Genomic DNA, 19,832 nt, shown 5'->3' with positions numbered 1-19,832 from the left:
CCCGAGCCTTCTCTTCTCCAGGCTGAGCAGCCCCAGCTCCCTCAGCCTTTCCTCACAGCAGAGATGCTCCGGTCCCTTCGCTGGACTCTCTCCAGCCTGTCCCTGTCTCTCTTGTACTGGGGAGCCCAGCACTGGTCCCAGCGCTCCAGGTGTGGCCTCACCAGCACCGAGCAGAGAGGAAGGATCACCTCCCTCGGCCTGCTGGCAACGCTTTGTCTGACGCAGCCCAGGACACCTCTGGCCGCCTTTGCAGCAAGGGCACGTTGCTGGCTCAGGGACAACCTGGTGTCCACCAGCCCCCCAGGTCCTTCTGTGCCAAGCTGCTGCCCAGTGGGGTGGCCCCCAGCACGTGCCGGTGCCTCAAGTTGTTCCTCCCCAGGGGCAGGACTTTGCACTTTGCCTTGTTGAATTTCATGAGGTCCCTGCTGGCCCATTTCTCCAGCCTGTCGAGGTCCCTCTGAATGGCAGCATGACCCTGTGGAGTATCAGCCACTCCTCTGTTCGGTGTCATCAGCAAACTCGTTGAGGGTGCACTCTGCCCCATCTTCCAGATCATTAATGAAGCTGTTAAGCAGGACTGGACCCACCATGTTATTCTTAACTGTGATCTTAAATGTCCTTGCAAATATTTCTGAATGAATGAAACCTGCGTCATTCACTTATGGAGTAAAAAAAGCCAATTTGGGAGCCTTTTCATGGTAAATCAGGATGAAGCACAGGGATTTCCAGTTTTTGGCAGCAGAGGTAGAAAGGGAGCTTGGGGAACCTCCTTCCAGCTTCTGGCTGGTGAACACCTGATCCTCTACATCCACCCACGACGGTTTCACACACATTGCTGCTACCAGTGTGTGCTTTGAGAGCCTGTGTGATCAGCATGGGATAGACTAACACCTCGCTAAAGATGATATCCATGTGAAAGACTGATGCTGGTTCAGGCCAGCAGTTTTTAACATCATCCTAATGGTGCTAGATATTTCTGGCTGCCCAGAAAGCCAGGTGGTGGTAGGGTTGGGTTCCCTCCATGCACGTATGTTGGGGTTGCTCTTTGAAAGAGGACTGCACTCGCCTGTTGGACTGAAGGCCTTCGAGATGGTTGGAGGGCTGGAGCATCTCTGCTGTGAGGAAAGGCTGAGAGAGTTGGGATTGTTCAGCCTGGAGAAGAAGTTCCAGGAGACATTATTGTGGCCTTTCAGTACTTAAAGAGGGCTTGCAAGAAAGACTGAGAGGGACTTTCTGCTAGGGCCTGTAGTGACAGCACATGGTGCAATGGAGCACATGGTGCAATGGTTTTAGACTGCAGGAAGGTAGGCTGAGGTTGGATGTATGGAAGCAATTTTTTATGAGTGTGGCAAGGCACTGGCACAGGCTGCTCAGGGAAGCTGTGGATGCCCCATCCCTGGCAGTGTCCCAGGCCAGGCTGGACGGGGCTTGGAGCAACCTGGTCTAGTGGAAGGTGTCCCTGCCCATGGCAGGGGGTGGGACTGGGTGATTTGTTGAAGGTTGGGCAGGTGGAGAAGAAAACCCAGGCCTTTACCACAGGCTTGTCCTCCTCCTCATGCGCCATTTGTTACAGTGGCTGTCACTCATGTGAAAGCCGCCTGTTTATTTAAAAGGGAAAAAAAAAAAAAAAAAAAAAAGAAGTGGATGTTCCGAAAGGGTGAATGGTTGCCGTGATTCATCTTTTCTGTTGAAGAGTGGAAAAGCAGAGGGTGGGGTGGGGGAATAATGTTCAGTGACACATCAAAGGCCTCGTTTCAGTTTCGGAGACACATGCAAGGAATTAGTCACTGCTGCTTTAGTGCAACAAAACCCTTTTCCCTCCCTAAACTGAACAGTTCCTCTCCCTGCGATGGCCAGCTCGCCACAGCCCTTAGCCGTCCCAGCGCAGTTTGGAGCCAAAGCAGCTTGTTGCATGGTGCTAATGAAGAAGGAATCAATGCACAGCGTAAGGAGCCCCCATACAAGATGCTTGGCTCCTCTGCATGACTTCTCATACAGAACCAGGCTTTGCTTTTTGGTGCAGAGCTTCCAGCAGCAGGGCTCATCCTGATTGTTATTTTTACATCCTTTATATCTCATCCAATGTGAGAGGTTTGGAGTTACGGGGAAGGGGAACCTCGTGCTGATGAAATTGTCCTGCCATCAGATAAGCCCGTGGGCAGTTCTCCTCTGCCGTGGATCACAGCTCCAGTGAGAGGCTGGAAAACCACAAATGGGATTTAAAAGGAGCAGGGAGTGGGAGAGGGAATGGCAGGTTTGTTTTCCAGGGTGGCTGAGCCATGCTGATGGCTTGCTGCCACCAAAAAGGAAAAAAATAAAAAAAGACCTTTTTCCCCTTTCTTTATGCTCATGCTTGTTCTCGTCCCACTGTGAGCTGCTTCAAAGACTTAACCAGTGCAAATGCTAACCTTGTTCTTAGTTTTGCCCTCTTCTCTGCCAAAAAAAAAGAAGAAAACTGAATGATTTTTTTTTATTTTTCACTGCGGTTGGGTGGTCTTGGTTGAGCCACTACATTTTAGCATCCTACTGATAGCAGCAGTGGTTTCTGGAGTCCCAGAAAGACAGTAAGAATTCAGGTTGTGTCTCCTCCTTGCACATAGAAAAAGATTGCCTCATTTTCCAGGAATTAGGAATATGTCAGAGGTGGGGGTAAGTCCTGCCTTTGACTGTGAACGGCTGTTTCTGGGTGGGTTCCGGGCCGTTCCTGCAGCACTAAATACTAATTCTTTGCTTTCTGAAAGCACGGGGAGGCAGTCCTGCAGCCTAACCCTGCTATAGCAGCAGCAGACGTAAGTGCCATTTTTAAGCCACTTACTACTTTATAAAGAGATTATTTCCTTTTTTTTCCCCCCTTCAGTATCAATCGTCTTGACAAGATGAGCTTATTTTAAAATATATGTCCTGCAGCCTAAAACCCAGCCTTTTCCGTCGGAAGATCCTGAGCAGTGTATGGGAGAGTGCAGGGCATATACACTCTCTCTATGTATGTATTTACAAATACATTTTTTTAAGATACATATATATAAAATATTGCTGGAGACACCAGTAGCATTTATTCAAGTTTCTAATCCTGATTTCTGAAAAAGACGGTTTAAAATGAAGACATGATAGTGAGCATCCCAACCTGCCGGGGCAGCGGTGCTGAAGCCGGCTCCTTTCTCCTCGGCAGAGCCGGCGCCGTGACGTCAGGGTGTTTTTCTGCAGAGCTCGCAGGATGTCGCAGCCGGCCAAGAGCTGTGTTTATGTTGATAACATTACAAGTATTTCCTCTCCGTTTCCGAAACCAGCAGGGAGGGAGCCGAGGGGGAAGGGAGACTTGGGTTTCTCCAGCTTTGGGGTAGGACTCTCGAGGCCTTTTATGTTAAGAAGCGGGTAACGGTGTACCGCTGGCATTTATTTATACTGCATTTGGGAATAGGGAGTGTTTAATAGCAGGGGCTGGGAGCCGGGAGCTGGGCTGGCACAGCCCTCCCCTTGCGCAGGGCTCTTTCGCTTGCTCTCTGCTCCAAATCCAGTTTATAAGGTGATAAAGCAGCGCTGGCAGCTGATTGCTGGTCACAGGAGCAACTCCCAGGATTTTTGTGTAGTGATCTGCACAGCAAGCCATGGTGCTCTCAGGTCTGCCCGGCGTCCTGTTTCTTTTGACATTCACAGTAATAAAGCCGTAAAAACTCAGGATCCACACGGACTGCCTGCATCCAGCTTTCTTCACAAAAATGGTGTAAGGCTTGGGGAAATTCTGTATTCTCTCCCCTTGCCAACCCTTTCCTCCTAATGTGATCCACCCAAGGATTAATGAACTTATGAAACGGACTATCAAGGGGGTTTAAAGGCAGCTGCCCCTGATGTAATTCCAGGGCATCGGAGCTGTGCTGCTGGGTCAGCGAAGGAGGGACCTGCATTGATGATTAGACTAGATGATCTTAAGGATTTTTCCCAACCTAAATGATTCTGATTCTATGATTGTCCCACCATCCCAAAGGGATTTTGCAGCCAGTACTCATGGCTAGTCCAGGAATTGCCTGTAGCTTTTGTCTATGTAGCATTCAGGGTCATGAAAATAAATCCAAGCTCTTTTATTGTATGTGGGTTACTTCCCTGTAACGAAGGGCAGAAAGAAGAGGGGATTCACAGCTTTCATTTCCACCCACCCACCCTCCATGTCATGCCTTTGATACCAAGGGAAAATGTGTTGAGGATGGGGGAGAAGAGCTTCAGAGGTTAATGGGACATTTGGCTGTTGGCCTTAGGGAAGAGGTGTGAGGTTGGTACGGGCTAACCCATCATCCTTTCCTGCCTTAACTTTCTCAAAAGGACTCCAGGGACCACAAATGGGAGAGGAACCAGGTCCCCTGGGCTTCAGCCCCAGTTCTGCACTCCTTTACAGAGTAACCATGAGCAAGTTCATTCCCCTGCTATTTGAGATGTGCTGCAAGAGCCGGAGCAGCCAGCTCAAAAGATCCTTGAAGCCATTAAGAAAGGCTTGGAAGAGATTAATGTCTATATGGTTTTCTAGTGATTGGCTAATTATGGGCCAGGCGTTGAGGAGCAAGATCTCAGTGTGAGGAGTTGGTAGGGTGCCAGCATGGTGGGAGCATCACCATTAGCAACCAGTTTTTCTGCTCTTGGGGCAAATTGCGGCTGCAGGGCTAGTACTGACATAGCTGTGGGATCCCAAATGAATGGAGATCCCAAATTAACATGATCCCTAAGTGAACAGGAATTCCAAATGAATGGGATCCCAAATGAATTTGATCCCAAATGAATGCAAGCTCTCGTTTTAAGAAATGAGTTGGGGGAAGAGGGGAGGAGCCACATCCACCTACAGGAATGGTGTTTCTGTACAAATATTCATCAAAACACAGCGAACAGTCACTTTTTTTCCTAGTATTATTTTCAGAAGATCGAGGCCTTTCCCTTTACCTTGTTACTGTTTGCTTGTGGCAGTAGTGATGGGTTACCACCTTCATCAGCCCGTGCAAGGTTTTAGGAGCATCTCAGTGCTGCCACTATGTTCGCTGGGGATTCAGCATGGGCTGAGGTTCCTTCTGCATTTGCATGCGGGTCCCATCACAGTGAGCACTCCATTTCTGTGGGTTTCCATAGTAGGATGCTCGGAGGAGCTGCCTCCTGCAGCAAATTGCCTTTGTTCTCAGCACAGCTTCATATGCTTCCCAGTTGCAATTAAACATGGGGAAGACACGAGCTCCCTTTCCTACACTGTGGGGGTGGAGAACCTCTTTGGCTTGGGACCATCTCAGCTGCAGAGTGTGATTGCTTGTTAAGTGCCTTGAAGCAAAAGCCGGCACCCTGGTGTACTTGCCACTGTGCTTTTCCTCAAGCTCCAGCTGCCCTGGCTTGCCATCAGCTCTAAAAATATAGAATCATAGAATCATCAAATAGTTTGGGTTGGAAGGGACCTCTAAAGGCCATCTAGTCCACCCCCCTGCCATGGGCAGGGACATCTGCAACCAGATCAGGTCGCTCAGAGCCCCGTCCAGCCTGGCCTTGATGTTTCCAGGGATGTGGCATCATCTCCCAGCTCTTGGGGCAGCCTGTGCCAGTGTCTCACCACCCTCAGCACAATAAATTTTCTCCTTATAAAGATCACGTTTTCTCTCCAAAGCCAAAACAATTTAGACCAAGTGCATCTCAGGCTCTGGCAGGTGGTTGAACAAGTTGCATGGTGTGTGTTAAGCAACAAGAGTGGAGCATGTCATCAAAACCCTACCACTTGCAGGTTTTGAGGACATCCCCCCCTGGAGCAGATCCTCAGGGAGGCATTGCAGAACCAGTCCTGCTCTCACCAGCAGCAGGACGACTGAATCAGTTCAAATTCATCCAGACAGATATTTTAAACGGTGTTGAAACCCTCTGGAAAGCTGCTGCTCACACCAGTGGGACCCCTTGGAGAAAGCCCTGCCTTGCATGCAGCAGCAGGGCTGGCTGCGGAGGGAGCTGAAGGAAAGCTCTTATCTCTGGAGCTTGGTTTCCTTCTGGTTCAGGGTTTGTCTGACCTTTTGGTCACTGAGTAAGTTCAATTTTTGCCAGGTTTTCTTTTGTGGGGGGAGGAAAAACATGTAAGTGGGTGGTGCTGGTGGGAGGATACTCCCGGGTGGGGTGGGGAGGATCTTGTATTTCTGATACCGCTTCCAGCATGTTGATGACTTCAGTGTTGTCCTTTTGCCCGGAGTTTGGGATGGGTCTAGTTTGAAGCAGATTTAAATAAATAGAACAAGAACAAACAACACAAGATGTATTTAAGAGGGGGAGGTTTAGGCTGCATATCAGGAATAAAACCTTTTTTGGCAGCATGTCAAGTTGACTTGGCAGTGAGATCTCGCAGCCTTCTCCCAGGAGATGCTGAAGATGCAGCTGGACGTGTGACAAAAGCCTGAAGGACAGGAGAGAGTTGTATGGCAGCTGCCGGTTGATGGCACATAACAGAGCTGTCTTCGAGCCCTCTCTGGGCTTGCAGCAGATGCAAGATGCTGGCCCTTCTTTGGGAGGCCCCTGGGCCATGTGCTGGTGTGGGGCTTGGCAGCTTTGGGCTCTCTCCTGGCCAGGACGATGATGTCTTGCATCTCACTGTCGTTTGCCTGAGCCTCTCGATCCGTATGTGTTTAGAGTAGATAACAATACCCATTTCTTAGGAGCTTTTTGAGGTCTACAGAGGAAAGAAATCACCGTTAAAACATTGTATTTAAAGGAGCTGAGGGAGAAAGCCATGGGGAAGCAACTTGACTAATGTCATCGTCCTGTGATTTTGCAGGATGTTTCCTGGGAAGAAGCATACAGTGGGATGAATGTGCAGCCTGCGCTTGCAGATGATCTTGGATTATTATTTATGGATATTTGTTTTGTCCGCACTTGCAGGGAATCTGATGGGGGTTGAATGGAGCTGAGCCTGGCTTTATGCGGGTGTTCTACCCATGCCGAGAAACAGGCTGGGCACTGCCTGCAGGAGCTGACCTCTCCTTCCCTGCCTCCAGTTCCTGGGCATTTTGGCTCAAGGCTCCTTGCCATGGTTGTTGTCACATGTATTGCATTTCGGTTTGTTCAAAGTGCACCCATTTGCAGACCGCTATATGAACACATTATTAATTTCCTTTAAGCCCAGGTACTTCTCTTTGGTGCTCAGCTTCATAGCTCATTCCTCGCGTGCTCTCTCACGGTTTGCCCGTTGCCTGCTTCATCTCTCGTCACCTTTGCTGGTCCACCAGACTGACATCTCTCCATGCGCTCTCCCATTGGGGACGTATGAACATATCAGATCCCTGCCATCTACATACCTGCAGGGACTCCAGCTGCCGTTCACTGCTCACTTACAGCTCTACACATGCAAGATGTGCAGCGTTATCTCCAGTTTGAATTGTTTTGGGATAATGCTGCCTGAGGGTTTAAATAACTGTTTTTTTGCTCTCTTCCCCAGGTCAACATGGATTTGTGGTTCTTTCTGCTTTTGCTTGGAAGTGGCCTGAGAAGCGTAGAGGCTAACAACATTACAACAGGTAAACTATACTTGTCGTTTCCTCTCTTGTCCCTAAACTATCTTTAGGATCAAAAGAGGAAGTGCTCATGTGCTTGACTTACTCCTCCTGCCCTCCACTTAACTGTAATATAAAGTATTGGAAAGAGGATGATGGGCTGCAGGTGCTCATAAACAGGACCTGCAGTTTTTACCTCTAGCAAATATTGATCCTCTCTTACAGGAGCTCTAGTCTTTGTACCTCCTCAATATCGTAATACTAATTCAAGTTTTATAAAGTTTGCACCACCATACTGTGCAGAGTGTTCCCTGTCCTGGATTCGGGATTTTTTGGCTGTTTTACCCTTATAGTCATGTGAATCTCCAGCATCTCAGACTTCCAGTGTTTCACAAAGGTATCTCATGGAGGTTCCCTTGTGCTTTCTCCTCTCACAGAGCCACCCACAACAGTGCCCACCTCTCCCAGGAGCTCCACCAAAGCTCCTACAGTAGGTCCTGAGGATGGGACTATGACAAGCGCAAACAGCCTCAACATTAGCACTCCAGTGACTGTTTCTACCATGGTGTCAAAGCCACCTACAACCACAGCCACCAAGATCTCCCCCAACACCACCACTGTCAGCCTCAACACCTCCACCCTGGGGACATCGGTGTCCGTGCCTCCAGCCACCTTCCTGCTACCCAGTGTGACGCCATCTAATCCACGCACTGCTCTCCCCAGCACAGAAGCGGAGACGACAGAGAGGAATTTCAGTGCGACAGTGACAACTCAAGAGACCTCTTCTGCTTCCCACAACGGTAGGCATCTCCTTCACCTCTTCTTCCCCAGACCACCCTGCCTCCGGGTTTGTTTCTTTGCTCTTTTTTTGTTTTGCTGAACTGAATGAGAAGACCCCTCCAGGCAAATTCCATGGTGATAGGAAACAATGTACCTCCCTGAACTGAGCAGATCAGGAGAGATTTATCCTATCGAAGGTTTGGGCTTCTTGCCAAAATGCTGGGGCACCAGAAACCCTAGGATCTCGTTCCACTTGAGGCACAGTAGAATTTCATCGCTTTTTGTGGTTTCCGTAGTGTAAAACAGGGCCAGTGCTGCACAGCTCCCAGGTGTTGGCTAAAAAGTTGATCTGTAACGGGTCTGTGTAGGCAACAGCAATAAATCACTCCAGGTTGCTGCTCAGCTGCAGAGCTTGGGTTATCCAGAGTGTTGCTACATTTATATGTACTTTGGTAACCACCATGGTCTCAAGCCATGCTTTTTGGCACTGTGCAAGCACACACACAAGGCAGTCCCTGTCCCAAAGGATGTAAGGCTTACACTAGAGGTTGCCAGCCAGGGGTAAGATCCAGTTCCTGAGGAAAGCTGGAAAGCTGGGGTGTTATCCAGAACTAGCGAAGCTGGGGATGAAGGATGGTGCAGTGGGATGATGATGGCCCATCTGGCTGGGTAATCTCTGCGCACCACTTGACGGTTGCTAAACGGCTTGCTGCGTATGATCTGATAAATCATCTGAAGGTGCTCTCTCTCCACTGTGATGAGCACCAGCAGCAGTGTGGTGAGACCTTACTGAGAAGAGTATGCCATGTTCTGGATGTCTTGGTCTTGCATTTGCTGGCAGATCCGATGATGGGGTGGATGCCCCCTCCCTGGAAGTGTTGGAAGCTCATGTTGGACAGGACTTGGAGCAACCTGGTCTAGTGCAAGGTGTCCCTGCCTGTGGCAGGGGAGTTGGACTAGATGATCTTTGAAGTCCATTCCCCAACCCAAATCATTCTGTGATTCTATGCTTACATTTTCTTTTTTTTTTTTCCCCATTACTTGGGCTACTTTAATCTTTGAAAGGTCTAGATGAGCAAGAGTTGTCTCTGTTGCCATCCTGCTGTCATTCTCCTCTTGGCACATCATAAAATTGAACCCTAAGAATGTAGTTTGGCTGCTGAATGTAGGTTAAGAGTAAAAATCAGGCAAAAAGAGGCTGAGGTGATCAGAAATCTTAGCTGATCTGTGCCTTTTCAGTCATGGTTTGCCCATTGCTGCATCGTTTGAGACACAGATTTGACACTACGTGCCTCTGAGCTGCAACAGTTACATAGCCATGCCTGCTAGAGCTTATCGTGAAAGCCTTGGCAGTGCAGGTTTTAGTGGAAAAACAGGATGGGTAACTTGGTGATGGGGTGGAAAAGACTGGAAGAAGATAATACTGGAGTTAATGCAGGGAGATGTCAAGTGTACATTCCTTAAGAATAAATTTATCGAGGGATATTGGGTGTTGGGTATCTAAAGCACTCTTCACATCAGTGAAATATGTGTGCTCTCTTCCTCTGGACATCTTCGGGGACCACAGCCCGTGAAGCTGCAGTGAAGTTATATTTGCTACCAGCATCAGAAGGGATGTGGCTGAAGGAATTTTGCAACCCAAGTTTCTCAGTGTCCTTCCATCCCTGAGCTCATCCAGCTTCCTTCCAAACCCAAATCCTCAAGGCTCCTTTTCAGGGTGAAGGAGTCCAGACTAACCTTAGGTACATGTACGGTGCAAATTTAGAATAAACATAGCCTTTGAATGGGAATGATGGAGGCAAAAGCCAAGACCTGGATTTCGTAATACAATGCCTGCTAGCAGCGGACTGAATTTGTCATTTTTTTGTCTTTGCTACATTTTTATGGCTTGGGTTACTGTTTTTGGTGAACTCCCTTGGTGTATGTTATGACACATTGACCATTGCACTATCAAGGCCAGATGGGGCTTCTCACTTGACATGAGTCCTGAGAACAAATGACCAAACCTAATTCTTCCTTTATTTCAAGTAATTTGTCAAGGAGCAAAATTAGTTTTAGGGCTGCCCTTGCCATTAATCTTAATGGGAAATTTGAATATCAGTCATGGAAGAATTAAGTGGTGCTTAAGAGAAGGACAGGGACAGAAGGCAGTGCGTGAATTGCATGTTGTACAGGCAGTTCCTGCTTCTCCAAACCTTCCAAGACTGTCCTCAACCCCGTGCTGCAGCTCTTCACATGGAAAAGAGCGGTGTGGGGTGCCTGTGCCAGCAACGTTGCTGCAGGAGAGCTGGGCTGGGCTCTCGTTGGCACGGGTTTGTTCTGGTTTCCTCCAGATGAGATATCCAAAGAAGCAGGTAGAGGCTTTCCTTGGATGCTCATCGTCCCCATCCCTGAGCCCAGCTGCTCTTAATTGAACTCTTGGCTCAGCTGCTCTTTTAAAATAATGCACGATTGTTATCTCTTAATATTTAAGTGCTAATGAATTCTGCCAGTGGCTTGCTGGTTGTAGGCTTAAACAGACTGTGTTATTGATTAAAGGTGGTAAGTTGTGTTTATCGGTGCTACAGCTTGGCTTCAGCTCCCTGCTCTGCTGATAAAAAGTTGGGGTTTGTTGTTTTTTCCTTGTTACTCAGTGAAGGCTGAAATTTGTTGTAACATCCTGGCTTTTTAGCTGATGTTTTAAAGGAAAGATTTACAAGCAGATGATGAGAGTTACTAAATATGTTACTGTCTTGGTCTTTGATCCTTCCTGACTTATTAAAATGTGTATTTCTTTGTTGCTAAGAGACACTTGTTTTCTCTTTCTGCAGGTAACTCTGACAGAAGAGGTAAGAATTTTGTATTTCATTGCTCTTTAGTCAAGCCCTCAGTAAAAACATTTCCAGAAGTATTCTGCTGTTAGATAGCTCTCCTTATGACACACTTCCACACTTGTTTTTACAAAGCCTAATCAAGCTCTTTAGAAGAGCTGGTGACACACTGGTATCTTAATTTGTGTTGAGCTTTTCTTTGTAGAAATAAACAATCCCATACCAATTTGTACATGTCCTATTAGATATGAAATGTTCCTGCTGAATGCTCCAAAAACATCAGCTTAACCATCCCTAGAGTTAGATGACGAAAGTCTAAGAAGCCATTCATGAATTTCCTTCTTTTTTTTTGCTTATGAATTGTCTTTATTGATTGTGTTTGATCCAGGCCCACTCTGCAAATGTTGTGAATAATTATTAGTCTCCTTAATTCTGTTGGCAAGCAGTAGCACAAGTCCATTTCTTCTAATATAATGGCACTTAGGTGCATTTTTCCGTCTCTTAGTTCTGAGAACTGGCATGGCTACTAGAATATTTGCCCTTACTCATTGCTTTAGAAGTATAGGAGTGGGTAGAGCGGAAGTTCAGCCGGTCTTGTTGCTACCTATAGAAACGAGTTTCCTCTGTGTGTTTTCATTGTTGCTGTGGTGGTGTTTCAGCTTTGTAAACCCCACGGCAATCCGCTTTATGCTGCTCGGTGTGCCTGGCTCACACTGTCCCACTGATGGTATAGAGGAAAAGACAGATGCTCTGCGATAGTTACAGTCAATACACATATGCACAGAGGAGATAAAAGGGATGCAGGTCTGAGTGAATTCATTTAAAATAATGGTTAAGTCGCTGTAGAAATATACAGTGTAATCCCCTCAGATCTGGCATGGCTTAGGTCTGATTTTGTGATCTCTGTGCTGTGTTTCATCCCTTCTCCTGAGAGCAAAGATATGAAAATTGAGGAAAAAATCTGACTTCTTAACAATCCTAATTGCTAATAGTAATGTTAATAAAATAATTATTTTCCAAGTCCTGTGACTTGGAGAATGGTTCTAGGGTGTTTGGTCACAATTCCTGGTTCACTGGCACCAAGGAGCAGCACTGGGAGCAAAACTGTAACAGCAAAAAGTGGAGGGGCTGCTTAAAACTTGGCTTGGGTCCTGTTGGGGGTGTATTGCCTTCCCAGTGACTCTAAAGGGACTAATTCTGTCTCTACAGGTCATTCTTCTCCTGCTTTAAGATGGTGGAGTTGGAGTCAGTGCCCCGATTCTGATTTGTTCCAGAAAACAATCCTCTCTGATATTTTAATCATTTCAGGATATAGAAAAGACACAGAATTGTTTTGATTTATTCTTGCATCTAGATGCAGGATTAGTTAGACACAGGATTAGCTAACATGTATGTTCTTCTGACATAAGTACATCTTTCCCAAATTATACCCCCTAACCAGTATAGAATATATCACATCTTATGTAGAATATATCACATCATATATAGAACATATCATATCATATCATGGAGAAAATTGATGCAGGTTACAGCAAGAGCCAGCCTCCCATCAGTTTGTGTGGCTTTTCCATTTAAAGGGTGAGTCTCCGCTAGATGAAGGGGGCTTTGCCACTGAACACATTTAAGGTTAGACAGACCTGTGAAACTGTAGCAGATTAAGTCCAGGTACATGGACTTCTGCAGGGCTCACCAACACAGGATAAGCTCTGCTCATAGCTGAAGGCCTTTGAGCTTGTGCTGGAGATTTTCTTTAAATCTCAGGAGGATTCTGAACAATATTTTACAGCAAGGTGAGCCAAGGGAATACATCTCATCTCATTTCAGGTGTGTGTGCCATGGGAATCACTGGAAGAATTTTAATCTCTAATATTGGAAAGAGGAGAACTAGGTAGCTTTCTTGTCAGGAAAGTTAACAGTAATAACCTTCCAAATTTAAAAGCTTGCCTTTAATTTCCTCGAAATTATTGATGGAGATTGATTTTGAAAATAAGGAGCGGATAAGTCATTTTTATCTAAATTAGTGAAAATGTGCTGCCTCTTATTGGTTGCACTCATACTGTCACATGAATCCATCCCCCATGGTGTATCTCAGACACCAAGTACACTTGTACAACTATTATTTATGACACTTGCAGGAAGCAAGTAGCCCTTTTATTTCTGCCCCCCCCCCCCTCCCATAACAGCATCAGTAGAAGAGGTCTCTGCAAGCTTTGGGGCTGTTCAGTGATGGAGCTGCCCATGGAGGAGCATCAATGCTGAGCAGGGCAGCGTGGAAGGACATTTGCAGGTGGCTATGCTTATGCTGGTCTTCTGATTTGGGGTCAGAAGGGGATTTTTTGTGAAGTCAGACTGATGGAAATCAGTGGTTTGCCTTTCCCAGCAGCACCCAACTCTTGCAAATCCTGCAAGTCCTTCCCCATCGCCTTTTAGTGATCGTGGCCTTTTATGGTGTCTGTCAGCTTGTTTTGTGCTACAAGAGATAGTTTGATCCTTCACAAGCCTGGAAGGAAGAGGCTGACCTAGGCGTCCTTGACAGGCTCCCTGAAGTCTTGCCTGCATTTCCCATGGGGAAGAGTGTAAAGCTGCACAAATATTTATGACTTTACCTGTTCAAGGGGTTATGCCATGCTCCAGGCTCAAGCTCCACAGCTGAGACAGCCGTGGGGATGCATCTGCAATATAGATCCCTTCCTGGTGAGGCAGTGGGGATGAGAAGTGCCCTGCCTTCTCCTGCTCTGTGCCTGGAGTTGGTGTGATGGATAAAACAGTCACTTCAGTAAGCAGAAAACCCTGGTCCTTAGCTGGAGAGACACTAATGTCTCCTGATGTGACACCTCCTGAAGGGATCATCCGATGGTTGCACCATAGGATCGTTGAATGATTTGTGTTGGAAGGGGCTTTTAAAGGCCATCTAGTCCAACCCCCTGCCAGGGGCAGGGACATCTGCAACCAGATCAGGTTGCTCAGAGCCCCGTCCAGCCTGGCCTTGAAAGTTTCCAGGGTTGGGGCATCTCCCACCACTCTGGGCAGCTTGTGCCAGCGTTTCACCACCCTCATTGTAAAAAAATTCATCCTTATATTTACGCTGAATCTCCCCTCTTAATTTAAAACCCTTAACACCTTGTCTTATCACAACAGACCCTTCTAAAAAGTTTGTCATCTTTTTTACAAACCCCATATAGGCACTGGGAGGCTGCTCTAAGGTCTCCCCGCAGCCTTCCCTTCTCCAGGCTGAACCACCCCAACTCTCTCAGTCTGTCCCCACAGCAGAGCTGCTCCAGCCTCTGACCATCTTTGTGGCCTCCTCTGGAGCCACTCCAGCAGGTCCGTGTCCCTCATGCCCCCGAGCTGGAGGCAGCGCTGCAGGGGGGTCTCACCAGAGCGGGGCAGAGGGGCAGAGCCCCCTCCCTCGCCCGGCCGGCCACGCTGCAGGGGGTGCAGCCCAGGGCACGGGTGGCTCTCTGGGCTGCGAGCGCACAGTGTCAGGTCATGCCCAGCTTCTCATCCACCAGCACCCCCGGGTCCTTCTGGGCAGGGCTGCTCTCCATCCCTTCACACCCAGCCTGTACTGATACTGGGCATTCTCCTGACCCAGGGGCAGGACCTTGCACTTGGCCTTGTTGAACTTCCTGAGGTTCACATGGATGCAGAAAGGGCCATGCCTGCCTTCCTGAAAGGCATCTCGGCATGGTTTGAAGAAAGTAGGCAACAAATCCTCTCCCATTTCCTTATGGATAGGTTGAAATAATGCATCCGTATCCCACCAGGATGGACAGAGAGCAGCAGAGACACTTGGAGCTCAGGAGGATCCTCTGGCTTTGAAGCATTGCTTTACTTGTTGCATTACTTTCCCAATACTCCTCACTGCCGTGGTAGCTCCTTGTAGGAGATGGGGCCGGAGGACTGCCGTGCTGAGCAGCCTACTACAGCAGTCTGGCCTTGTCCCAAGCAAAGCATGTGCGTGCATGCGACGCAGTCCCAAGGGAGTAGTTTAAGGTGTTTTGTGAACACGCTCTCTGGTTTACCCTGAGCTGCAGTGTCTGGGGTGGCTTCTTGCACCTCCCAAACACAGCTGGGAAGGAAATATTGCAACAAAAGTTGCATCACAAATCTGCTCCTGCAGGCTCTTTGCGATGTTTGCAGGAAATGTATCTGGCCTGTGATTTAAACCCTATTTGGGATCTCAGAGATAGGATTTAAACTCTTGCTTCTGCTCTGCTCCCCCTCTGCAAACATTTCACAGGATTTGCTTTTCCAGGAGTTCTGCATCTCATGTCCTGGGGGTTTTGTTTAAGAAATACTGACCCTACGTCTTTGCTTCCATTTCTTTTACCCACATTTCTTTTCCTCATGATCCCATAGATTCTTGTCTGCTGAATTTGACTCACATTTTGTGGGCAGGCATTGACAGCGATGAGCAAGGAGGGCTGTTCAACCCTGTCCCTCTCTGCTGTGCAGCTGCACTCAGATCTGCGTGATGTATAGGGGACAGCCTATAGACCGCTATATAGCACTTCTACATACAGTTGGGGACATGATCTCAAACACCAGAAGATGGTTTTCTGGCTTCTCAGAGGTGCCAGGACAAGATTTAAGCATCCTGATGCCTTCCAGGCTCTGGTCCACAGTGGATGCTCCAGCACTGCAGGTCTGTAGAAGCAGAGTGTTGAGTCGTCATCCCTTCTCCAAGCAAATTGCAAGCATGAAACCCCTGGAGACGAGGCTTGAGCGGGACGGGAGCTGGAGCAGGGGGTTGGCACCTCTCACGAGGGCTGGCTGGGGAAGGAGGGACCGGCTGGGGACCCTCCAGCTTGTTTCCTGCCTGGGCTTTGCTGGGTGGGCTGGGCAGCATGCCGGCAGTTAGTGGTCGCGGTGGAAAAGCTCTAACTCATCCAGCCAGATGTGTCGAAAGAACGGCTGCAAAAGAAACCAACCCCCCAGGCTCCCTACATCCTGCTGCCAGAGGCACCCCTGCCAAAACTCCTGCCCGTAAATCATGTCTGCTGCCAACTGGTGCTGCCGCAGCGGCCCCTGCCCACCTCAGCATCAGTTAGGCTGAGCTTAACTCCAGCCAAGGCAGGAGAAATGGTCCAACAATGTGTAGCGGGGACATATCACCATGGGCTTTGGCAAGGCAGCTCACCTTCCTGTCCTACAGCCAGGGTGGTGCTGATGGTTACAGTCGGAGGTCTCAAGGAGAAACACATTAGAGAGGAGAGGCAAGGGCTGGCTGTGGTTTGGCTAAGATGCTCTGTGGTTGCTTTGCCTTCCTGGTCTTGCTTTTGGAAAGCCTCACGGTGGGTAATGCTAAAAGGCTCAAGGAGCTACCAAGCGTGCAGGAGGCAGAAATGTCTCCCAATAAATTCCTTGATTTTTTGCTGCTGGGCTGGGGGAGATGCCAGCACATGAGGACAGTAGACAGAAAAAGCAAAGACGTGCAAGACCAGAAGGTTTTCATATTTTTGTTTGCCATACCAGGTCATTGCCTTCAAATCATTACACAAAAATCATATCTTTTGGTTAGAATAACATCTCTAGACCTCACAACCGCAGAGGGACAAATGCAGGAATATAACCAGCATCCCCCTTAGTAGCTCAGTAGTCAGAGATGGACAAAATAAATCCCACAAAAAAATCTGCAGCTTGAAATTGCTGAGACACGTGGAGCAGGATTCTGCCCTGGCAGGGAAATGGATGCACAGAAGGTGGAAAGGGGGGTCGTGCCCTGCAGTCTCGGGGGGCTGAGGCATGTAGACACAGTGCAGTGGCACATACAAATTGATTGAGCTGATGAAAAATGAAAAGTGGTGTTGCTAGTATCCACATGTATCTGAAAAAAATGCCCTTCAGGGCCATTTTCCTACCTGGTTGGTGTTGCTTGGCTTCCAGCCCCATCTGGGTAATTTGCTTGCGCCAGCCACTGTTTCACTGACCTCCAGAACAAGTTACAAATAGCTTATTTAAACAAATCTATTGTGGGTTCCAGAGGATGGGAATGTTTCAGATCTAGCTAATCTAAGTGTGTTTGCAAGGGAATTGTGCAGTGCCTGCCCTCAAGAAGCATCTGCAAGGGAGCGAACAACGAAGTGAGCCATATTAGTTCATACTCAGTGGCCTTGTGGCACAAAGCATGCACAACGAGTTGTCTACCATCACTTTCTCTCTAAACTCAGTATTTCCAGGGAGGAAAGAATAGGGGGTGGACTAGGTGATCTTTGGAGGTCCCTTCCAGCTCAAACTATTCTATGATTAAATGAAAGAAGCCCTAGCAGGAGCCACCCCTCTGCAATGAGCCAGGCAGATGATGAGTAGCTCAGCAGCTCTGCACCTCTCCAGCACACCTCACCCTGGAGGTGCTCAGAGCCCAGGTGTAGCGTTGCCCTCTTGTCCTGTTTGACCAGGAACTGGAAGCAAGCTCATGACAGTTTTACAAATGTACTATCTGTGGGATCTTAAAAAGACCACAGTTTTCACCTATTTTAATATAAATTTCCTTACCATGTTATACCAAACTCTGTTAGAAACTTCTTGTATGGATCCCTGTGTCTCAGGAGAAGACTTTGTGGTTCCCCAGGTGACAGAGAAAACTTCTACTGGTGGCTGGGGGGCCACCATGGGCACATTCAATTGTGCAGAAGAAACCTCTAAAATAGCTCGCTCACAACTTTCTCAATTGCTGTTTTCATCTGCAAGGTCACAACTTCACAGTGAACAACTCCTAGAGAAGATTGAGGTGCTTTGAATAGCGGTCACAGATTTTAATCTAACCTTAGAATATCTGAGATACATGATGCTCGCTCAGGTCGTGTTTCTGTCTTCACTGTCAGACTGGAGAAATGTAACCTTACCCAGTACTTATTATTTTGCAAGCAGAAATTGTAGAGCTCTTCCCTATTAAGTGATGGTGCTAGATGTTTTTCGATGTAGATAACCACACCTTTCTTTTCCTGTTGCAGATGAGACTCCAGTTATAGCTGTGATGGTGGCCCTGTCTTCCCTTCTAGTCATAGTATTTATTATTATTGTGCTGTACATGTTAAGGTAAGAGATGCTTTAATGCTGACGTCCCTTCTTTGACAGCAATTAATTACTGAATGAACAGGAATAAGCCTTTTGTGCTGTTTCCTAAACTAAAGGCTGACACAGCCGATGTTTTAAAAAGAAACCTGCAGGGACACTGAAAATGATGTTTGAGGTTATCTAGTAAATGGTGCTTATTCCTTTCTCTATAAAGCTGATCCTCGTGTGGAGTAACGCCTGTTCTGCTACTAAAAATGTCCTATTTAGTCGGGTAGATTAAACTGAAGTCCTGTCAGTGCAGTTAAAAAGCAGGTAAGGCTTCCTTGTGAGGCTAAGGGTGTTAGATTGAGTAAGCCAGGAAAGCTGAACATGGCGCTCACGCCAGAAGGTCCTTTGCGTGTATAACCAGGTGTGTTATTCCTTGATTCCCATTTTGATATCAAACATGGTCCAACATCCAGAGCCAAGTTCTGCTCAGATACCGAACCTGCACATCGTGCCCTGTGCATCTTCTGCTGCAAGGTGATGTATGACCAGAGCTTGTTAGGAGCATCAGGTGATGCTGTACCTGAAAATACAGCATAAAAAAAGCCTCCCTAGGTTCATTTTTTAAAAATCCAGGCATCTGGGCTGCTCACAACTTAGCGTTCCCAGCTCCTGAGTGCATATCTGCTCAGCTAGAGGAACATGTTTATTCACCCGCAGTAAACCATTTACTCACCATTTTGGTGATTAAATAAGTGAAAAGATGAGAAAACCCAATTTCCCTAGCAGTGGAAAAATTCCCTTCATCTCCTGGTTCTGGGCCTGTCCTTGCAGCAGTGAACCTGATGAGAGTTTTGCCTCAGGAGTTCGGCAGAGTTTGAGTCCTCCCCGCCTGGCTTCCAGCCCTTTAAAAAAAGGGTTTCTGTTTGCTGCTGCCTGCCCAGTGATTCAGCAAAACCTTTAACTTCAGGCAAAGGGAGCATCTGCTTCAAGTTAAAAGCTCATGGAGAAGGGCTTTGCTGCAGCAGGACGACTCAACCTGGGGTTTCTGGGCTTTGCTGAATCAGCCTGTGGAGCAGGAACTCCTTGGTGTGTCCTCTATAAAAAGCAGCCTTAAAGCTCCTCCTCCTGGCTCTCACCTTGCTCTGGTCTCCTGCAGCCTTTCCAGATGCGGTCAGTTAAAAGTTAGGCCTGTAGGCAGGATTTTAGAGGTCCTGTAGCTTCTTGGACCCACCAGCTAATTCATCAAGCCATGAGAAAGTGCAGAACACCCTTTGTGGCTGCATCTCTCATTGAGAAGGTAACACTGGCTTCTTTGTGGGTATCTGCTGATGTTCTTCACTCCCTTGTTTTTGGTAGGTTCAAGAAATACAAGCAAGCAGGGAGTCACTCCAACTCCTTTCGATTGTCCAACGGCCGGACGGATGATGCAGGTGAGGCTCGTGTTGGTGCTACACAGGGAGTAAAAATGCATCTCGCAGAAGGAATAAGCTTTGTACAGATGAAAATGGGTCAATGCAAACATTCTTCAGAATAACAACAGAATATTTTAGGGTCCCCCGCCTCCCCTGCTTAGAATTGGCCAAAGTTAGCTAGTGAAATAACCAGCAATTCTCCCTAAAAATTGTAAAACTTACAAAAATATCATAAAACCCTTGAGGTGGCAAAAGCAGGGTTGGTTAATGCCCTCCGGGGCAGCTTTGTGGGCAGCGCAGAGCTACCCAAGTTGGTCTGCTGAGCGTGCAGTGCC

At 47.6% G+C, this 19,832-nt stretch overlaps 1 protein-coding gene across 5 annotated transcripts in view; it reads left to right on the top strand.

Moving 5' to 3' along the window:
* Window positions 1-19,832, top strand: part of PTPRA (protein tyrosine phosphatase receptor type A) — a 134,006-nt gene that overhangs the window by 92,263 nt on the left and 21,911 nt on the right. For all 5 annotated transcript variants that reach the window (XM_040591077.1, XM_040591068.1, XM_040591104.1 and 2 more), the window contains 5 exons: window positions 7,433-7,511; window positions 7,925-8,287; window positions 11,078-11,095; window positions 18,034-18,118; window positions 19,442-19,515. In XM_040591077.1, the coding sequence (XP_040447011.1) occupies window positions 7,433-7,511; window positions 7,925-8,287; window positions 11,078-11,095; window positions 18,034-18,118; window positions 19,442-19,515 (619 nt within the window). The remainder of the gene's footprint in view (window positions 1-7,432; window positions 7,512-7,924; window positions 8,288-11,077; window positions 11,096-18,033; window positions 18,119-19,441; window positions 19,516-19,832) is intronic.

The sequence above is a fragment of the Falco naumanni genome, chromosome 1, assembly GCF_017639655.2.
Source record: "Falco naumanni isolate bFalNau1 chromosome 1, bFalNau1.pat, whole genome shotgun sequence".
NCBI classification, from domain to species: Eukaryota; Metazoa; Chordata; class Aves; order Falconiformes; family Falconidae; genus Falco; species Falco naumanni.
This window is presented reverse-complemented; position numbering and strand designations above follow the sequence as displayed.